Here is a 7,918-nt window from a genome sequence, read left to right as displayed (position 1 = left end):
GCAACTCAGCTGATGAGGGGTTCCCCTGCTGAAAAGATGAGGGGGGTTGATCTTGCTCACAGTGACGTAAATAAGAAGTTACAACTTGCAAAAGTACAAATAATTTCCATTTTCCAAAAGGCCAGCCAAGCGTTGGAGGCACTAAAGATGATGTGTAATAATCTGATGCTGTTTAGATCTGATACCTGACAAAAAATATAAAAATACCCTCTTTTACTTTCATCACTTACCTGCATCAACACTGAACACACTTAACACATCTGTGTAATGTCCAACAACATCCTTAACCTTATCCATCATTTCTGTCATATTAGGTGGTAACTTCCTGACCCACATGCAGAATCACTCTAGCAGATGAGTGGTAAAGTAAGAGTCGTCCCCCCCCCCCCCCCNCAGAAACAAAGACACAAACCACAAGAATTAAACTAAGACAAAGATAACTGAACAAAGACTCAAACAGAGAACATGAAGACAATAAACTGAGACACAAAACCCCACAGAAAACCCCAAACCCGACAGGGAACACGAGAACAGCAAACAGGTGACTTGAGACAGGAGACGAGTATTAAATTGGAAGGCACGGGAACCAGCAGAGCTCCCAGCAAAGATCCTCTCTGGAAACAGATCTCCCACTCACGAGCAGGAACAGACTCACAAACACAGAATCCCAACAATTTCCTCCTCGGAACGAGTTTGCTTAGTGGCCTTGGGTTTTCTGCAAAAGAGGAAATGAGGTTTTGCATTAAGGAGATTCTGTTCTTCATCTCATTGTCTCAACAAAAAATGAAAGATCTTCAGCTAAAAGATCTACTGTAACACACTTGTCCCTCATACAGCCATCATGTTGCTGTTAGCAAATGTTTGCTTCATTAAACATATGGGTCAGTTTTGTGGAATGAGCATGTTGTAAGAAGGGTCATTGTATGACCTCCACTAGAAGGTATTTAGATTTAGTTGAAAACTTGATGATTAATAGACAAAAATGGGAGGAAAGTCACAAACTATGAACGTTTTTTTTGTTTGTTTGTTTGTTTAGGGTCTGTCTGCACTCATATTTGACCTGCAACGATTTAATCGACAACGTTTCATTGTTTTTAGAGTGACAGAACGTAACGGGTGAGTTCTACAAACTGGCAATGAGCCAAAGTAAATTTGTTGGAACATCCAGCTTTCAGATCAACAAGAAAACAGACACAAATGATAAACTCGTGCACCCAGTTCCTGTTTTTCAAACACCACTGAAGTGGCATCATGTCTAATCAATCCTTTCAAATGAATAGTTAAAAGCTCAAACTTATTCGAACATTCACGTCCGTGATGAGCACATTTAAACTTCTGACCTCAACAATATCACGTCAAGAAGTCGTACATTTCTTAAGGAAATTTAATCAGATATGCATAAAAACTATAACTTGACTGGTAATAATTATAACTGCAGACATCTGAAGCAACACCTCCTGGAGCCAACGCTTCATGAAAGGAGCAGTTCATATTTGTGATGACATCTAAATCAGTCACCATTTATTTCTGGACATGCAGGCAAACATTAGAAATATAACAAATGGCTTTTCATGTTGGAAACTGGCATAAAACCTTTGAACAGAAACAACTGGACGTAATTAATGAGGTTATTTCCCTTTAGGAATCTTGGCTGTTCCTTCCAGAAAACAAGATAATAAATAACAAACAAGTGAACTGACACCTCATTACACACAGCTGACAGAAGTGATAATTCCTCCTATAAAAAACACTTTTGTTGATATCTAAAGTAAGATTTATGACAGATGAGTGAATAAAACATGAATCTTTTTTATTAATAATAATAAAAAAGTCTATTATTTCAGATAATGAGCTAAAATTTGATGTGGTAGTAGCTGAGAGTCCTTTAAGGAATGATGTTTTATCCAGAAAAGGTCCAGAAAAGAAGAAATTCTTGCAAACAGAAATTAAAAACACAGATAAGCACAAGTATTTTTTTCCTTTTAAGTTTTATTACAAATAAAGTAAATATTTTAATTCATACATACATAATGGAGAACCGGACAGAAACAGAAATGGGAATTAAAATGTTTTACACATTTTAGGATCATGAAGTAAAATTAAACATTTTATTAAGACAAGTTTATTGTCCCGGGTGGCAGTGATGGAAGGACAAGAAGGTGAGGACTGATATAAAAACAATAGCTGCAAGTTCAGGGCTAAGTCTTTTTTTTCCTTCCTGAGTAGTGTTTCTGTGTTGTTTTTATTACATTTTACTGACCCTGAACATGTCACATTTGCACATTTTCTTTCTGCTGCCACTGCAAAATCTGGACCAACAGTCTATTTCCTGGTTCTTTTCAATGAAACAAAATAAAATCAGGAATCATTAAAGTGTTTTTCTCTGGCAGTTTGGGTTATTTGCATGCATTTCTTGTCAGTACCAGACCTTTCAAATGTTATAAAAATATCTTGTAACAATCTGAATGAACAATATAAATACCATATATAAAAAAACACTTACTTACAGAAAAAAACTGGTAAAGCAAAAATATTCACAGTAACTTTGTGACATGCTTCATGAGGAAGAAGTGAAACTAATAATAAAATAAAAAAATAAAAGAATAAAATCACGAGTCATTCTGTACATGTAGCAAAACGTATATATAAAAATTACAGCTTTTACATTGTTAATAAATATACATTATTCACATTTCTCATCAGAGTTGGATATCAAATTAAATGCTCTTAAAGGGGTAGTTCAGACATTTTAAAGTGCAATTTTTATGAACAAATATTATCTTACATGTTTAGATAGCTGTTTAAATGACCTCATTTTAAAGAATCCTTTCACATTTTAAAATTGCACATACATCATTTTATTGTCAGATCAGTTTTGTGTATGAGTCATTAACAGGTCTTATATTCTGCACAAAGGTTTTCAGAGGCACAATGATTTTTATTAATGGAAACCCATGAACTTCTTTTGCTGGAGATAAAACAGCCCTGACCTGTCGGGCCTGCTTGACGTCCTGCCCGTGCCGACAGGATGTGCCTCAACGATGTGACGGTGATCCTTGGCATGTCCCTTTTGGGGAAATCACTGAGATGTGTTGTCCTTTATGTCATAGTGAGACCAACTTGAATGTCCAAAATGTCCCCTCAGGTTTGTTACTGTCTTGATGATCCATGCTTTTCACCTCACCTGTGTGGTTTTAATGTTTTGACTAAAAAGAGTTATTTCAATTCTTAAAATAACTCTTACTGAATATGGTATTGCAGGACGGGGCATGTCAGTTCACACTCCCGTGACCTTTGGGTCAAACTGACTCAAAGTTACAAGAGCTTCTCTACCTCTCTTCATCTCTGTCTCCTGGGGGCTTCAAGAAGCATCGGCATGATGAGGTGTCTGTGAACAACCCCCGGGTCAGACGAAACTGGGCTCATCTTCAAACCACGTCCCTAAAGCTGCTAAGAGGTTCTTCCTGATGAAAAGATAAGAAAGATGAGGGTTAATCCTACTGACAGTGACATAAAAAACAAGTTACAACTTAGAAAAATACAAATGATTTCAAGTTTCCAGAAGGGCAGCCAAATGTTGAACAACTCTTGTTTAACCAGAAAAACTCAGACAGGAGGCAATATAGAAACTGTATTTAATAATCTGACGCTGTTTAGATCCTAATCTGCCAAAAAAAACTCTCTTCTACTTTCATCACTGATCTGCATCAACATTTAACACATTTGTCTAATGTCCAACAACGTCCTTACCTCAGGAATCATTCTCTCCTCAGAAGGACTTTGCTCAGCGTTCCTGCATCTATTCAGCCATTCTCTGCAAAAGAAAAAATAAGAGCTCCTGTAACACACGTCCCTTTACTCATACAGCCATCATTAGACAAAAACGGGAGGAAAGAAGTCACAAACTATGAAACCTTTTAAAAACTACCTTTGTTTAGGGTCTGCCTCAACTCATATTTGACCTGATATTATTTGGTCGACAGCGTTTCATATTGTTTTTATCATGACAGGTGAGTTCTACAAATCCGAGTAAATCCAGGGGAGCTGCCATGATTTCTTTCATTTTGTGCTGCTGTGGAAAATTACAGGAATCAAAGTACACAGAGGCCTACTTTGTGGTGAAAGGAACCCGAATTACAAATATAATGTTGGGTTTTCTCCGACTTTTTTTAAAATTTGCTTTTAACACTTCATTCTTTTAACTCCTTCTAACTCTTGCATGTCTCAATATTTTTGAAAAGAACAGCAGTGCACAACATATATCTCAGTATAGTTTGTTGTTTACTTACATTATAACACCTTTTTTGGAAGCTTTGTTGTCTATCTAGTAACAAAATGTTTTAGTCATGAAAATAAATCTAAGCTCATCAATTTAAACATTTCAGTAATTGTGGTTATATTGACAAATGTATGTTTACAAGTAAAGATTTACTTATTCACTGTTTTAAATAAGAAAAGTGTTGGGACACTTCTTTCTGAATCCCATCTAACTCACTAAAACTCTGAATTTTTGAGGCAGCAGCTAAACTCTTAAATATGAAGCTAAAACAAATTTAATCTGGCAATACTTCAGTCCAAAAGGTTTCACCCTTTGTGCAGATCATAATGGTACATAAAGCAAAAAAAACAAAAAACTCTTTTACTTATACAGAAAGCTAATTCAGCAGATATTCATACCACTCTAAAGTAATAAATAAGCATGATATAAGCTGCTTTATTTGGCATTATACAAATACTCACTGTCTGAAATAAACAATCAGGCACAATCCGGCCAGCAGGATCAGTCCCATCAGCAGGGCCACTTTAGGCAGCGAGGACACTTTAAGCAGCGGGGGCTCTTCAGTGGGACTGGCTGTGGTGCCACCTATCTTGCGGCCTCCGGCTAATAAATAAATAATAATAAATAAAAAAAATCAGTAAAAAATAGAATAATAGAAATGATCATATGATTTGTCTTATTTTACAGTTTGATATCTATGACAGTATTTTCTATGTGTTAAATATTACATGTGATTCTAAAGTGGTGACAGCAATAAATCACAAAAGACTGCAGTTTAATACAAATACTTACAATGACATAGATTTGAGTGAATCACATCACATTTAATCTCTGAGCTGGAAATGGTCTCTGTCAGATTTATCTTGAGAGTGCTGGTAATGTTGAAGATGCCATCAATCAGAGTTGAGCTGTTGGATATTTGATACTTGGATGAATCTCTAAGTTGTTCTCCATCTAAAGTCCACTGTAAATCAGTTTGGTTGTCACAGGCTTTTACATCACAGATGAAAACTTTGACACCATCAGGTTGGGTGAAATTTTGCTGATGAGGTTTGGGTCCTGGTGAGAAAAAGAAACAAGTTAAAAACATTAAATATTCTGACAGATCTTTATAAAGAATAAGAAGACTGACTCACCATAAACCCACAAATTCACAGTATTTCTCTGGTATTTTGAATTGTCAAAACGACAGGTATATCTCCCACTGTCATCCTCTGTGACGTTCTTCAGAAGTATAGAGCAGTTACTGCTGTTATCATTGAAAAATGTTTCAACTCTGTCTGCGTAGTTGGGTGAGTTGTGCTTGTTGGAATAAACCAGCAGTGGAACACCTTCTTTCTCATTCTGCCACTTAAGTTCCTTACTCAAAACTCTGTCCTCACAGGAGCACGGCAGAAGGACATCTTCATTTAGGAGAGCTCTGACATCAACCTCTGAATCACCTACAACAGAAAAGAGGACATATGATCAGTTCAGTTCTCAGCCAAAATACACATCAAAACAGTCGATATTTCTAAAGACATAACTAAAATGTATTTGATGCTTTAAAAGTGTGAACTGAATTAAACCAACTGATGTATATTTTTTACTCTTTGAGTGAGAAATAAGAAGCAGGAGAAGAAACGACTCATCTCGTCACATCAGTAACACACCTCAGAGGTGCAGATATTATCTATAATTTAAACACCTACCGCGTCCTTCAGAGTAGTTTATGTTTTCTTTGTTCATGCTTTCACTCTGTTTCTATTCACAAACTGGTTGTAAGTCACTGTGTGATTCTAACAACGATGTAAGAGTGCCAATTAAACCCAATAAACCTAACCAGGTAATCTTTTAACCCTTAAAGCTATCCAGATATTTTTAAATCTCACGAAAAAAAAAAGATGTAAAAACAAAAACTAAAGTAGTTTTAACTCCACAAAGGTTGCAGGGTGAGTAAGTGAATTACCAGAGTAAAGATTTGATAATTAAACGTAAGTGTGAGCATGATTTTATAAATTATCATCAAATGAAAAGAGTCCTAATAAAACCGTCATCTGTGTGAGTTCTGGTGCTGAAGGTGAGACAGATGAACGAGATCATCGGTCGAAGACTTCATTGTAGTCGAAGCTTAGCAGTTTATTTATGTCTTTTATCGTCTCAGATCACTCTTGGTACGCCTCTGGACTCTTATGTTCATGTTCTGTTAGTGCCAAAATGTGCGTTTCCATTTCTAGGACATATTTAAATCGTACGAAATGAATCAAATATAAGCTTTTAGCTGCGTTCTTCTGCGCAGGCTTGAAAACACTTAACTACGCCTTTCATTTTTCAGCCGCTCCTCGGCGGAAACGCATTCCTGTTTGCATTCCTTTCCAGGTTTAACGAGGTAGAAATGAAAGCAGGCGTTAGTAAACTGACAGGTACTTCCCCTGAATGTTGCCTCATCCCTGCAGACGATCCGTCAAGTAAAAGCTTTGCTTCAATGAGTCACGCACAAAGATTTACAGAAAATATGTACCTGTTTATATTAAAGATTATACAGCTGCAATATCTTATTCATTGCTTTCTAAACAGAAGCATAAATAGCAGCAAGAAAGAAATTTTCACTTAAATGCATGAAACTTTAAAAACTCTTTAACGTCCTCTTTATAAGACAAGATCACATTTCGTTGGATCAGTGTAGCTGATATCGGTGCAGGTAATTATACCAGGAAAGATTCTAAAAGGGTAACAAAAACCAAATACACACACGCATATGCTACTTATTCGTGTAACTATGTCTCCAGAATAACATATAGATTAAAAGAAAACTATAAATTGATTATGCAATATTATTTACAATGTAATACTAAACTGGTTAAGCAGACCTAAAGCTTCCAGCGCCAACTTGTCCACTTTTCTCATTTCTTTTAAACGCACGGCGCCCCTCGGCCATGACAGGAAACAAAAACTTGGCCGAAAATAATTAGAAATCAGCCAAAAGGTTCAGACAATCTCCAAAGAGCTCCAGAAAGTCCTTCTGATCAGATCACAAACAAGTCCGACTCCGTAAACACAAAAGAAGTGTAAGGACTTCAGCCTTTGCTGTCAGAGAATAACAGGATCGCAAAACGTTCTTGGCAGCATGGCACAAAATGCTGCTAAAATGTGACAAAGGCTAAAGTGCATTTCATGAATCATCACTTGTGTTTTGAAATAAGAAAAACCCAAACTCTGAATACGATTACAAACTGATCCAAGTCCCTGCATTTGCATTTGGACATTATTATTTGCAGCTACGCAGCCTGTAAGGTTAGGCGCCTAATAACAAAAAAAATCCTAAATGAGAGGAGGATGTATTGATTGTGATGATGCCTTTTGTAATAAAAAGACTCACCTGAGACCACTGCAATAACCAGGAGACCCAGGAAAGCCCTCATGTTATCTTCTGAGCTGGGGAGAAGCTGCTGCTGCTGTGAGTCCTGATGAGCACAGACACAAATCCACATCTGCCTTATATCTGAGGAGGAAGTGAAAGTAAAAGAAAAGTGAATTTCTAATAAGAAATCTCGTTATATCCAATCAGATGGTGTGTGTGTGTGGGTGTGTGTGGGCGTTTACACACATGCTTGCCAGCAACCCCACTCCCTCTGCCCCCCCCCCCCCTCTCTCTCTCTC

The 7,918-nt window shown here is 36.9% G+C and overlaps 1 protein-coding gene across 1 annotated transcript; it reads right to left on the bottom strand.

The window, feature by feature from the left end:
* Nucleotides 1–1,969: 1,969 nt before the first annotated feature.
* si:dkey-192g7.3 lies at nt 1,970–7,824 on the bottom strand. The gene is made up of 6 exons (XM_017410263.3): nt 7,638–7,824; nt 5,416–5,721; nt 5,072–5,338; nt 4,741–4,882; nt 3,751–3,814; nt 1,970–3,464 (listed from the first exon to the last, which is right to left on the bottom strand). Exons 1-6 carry the CDS (start codon nt 7,747–7,749, stop codon nt 3,429–3,431), a joined length of 927 nt encoding a protein of 308 aa, XP_017265752.1. The 5' UTR covers nt 7,750–7,824; the 3' UTR covers nt 1,970–3,428.
* Nucleotides 7,825–7,918: the final 94 nt, after the last annotated feature.

The sequence above is a fragment of the Kryptolebias marmoratus genome, linkage group LG6 (assembly GCF_001649575.2).
Source record: "Kryptolebias marmoratus isolate JLee-2015 linkage group LG6, ASM164957v2, whole genome shotgun sequence".
Lineage (NCBI taxonomy): Eukaryota > Metazoa > Chordata > Actinopteri > Cyprinodontiformes > Rivulidae > Kryptolebias > Kryptolebias marmoratus.
The sequence above is the reverse complement of the archived record's forward strand: the minus strand, read 5'-3'. Positions and strand labels throughout refer to the sequence as shown.

What these genes read in the sequence shown, in the direction of transcription:
- si:dkey-192g7.3 (XM_017410263.3), bottom strand. Translation starts at nt 7,749, where the DNA reads ATGTGGATTTGTGTCTGTGCTCATCAGGACTCACAGCAGCAGCAGCTT. An exon ending in TGTGAATTTGTGGGTTTATG is followed by an intron (nt 5,339 to 5,415) that starts GTGAGTCAGTCT and finishes TTTTCTCACCAG; the next exon opens with GACCCAAACCTCATCAGCAA. An exon ending in TCACTCAAATCTATGTCATT is followed by an intron (nt 4,883 to 5,071) that starts GTAAGTATTTGT and finishes TTTATTTATTAG; the next exon opens with CCGGAGGCCGCAAGATAGGT.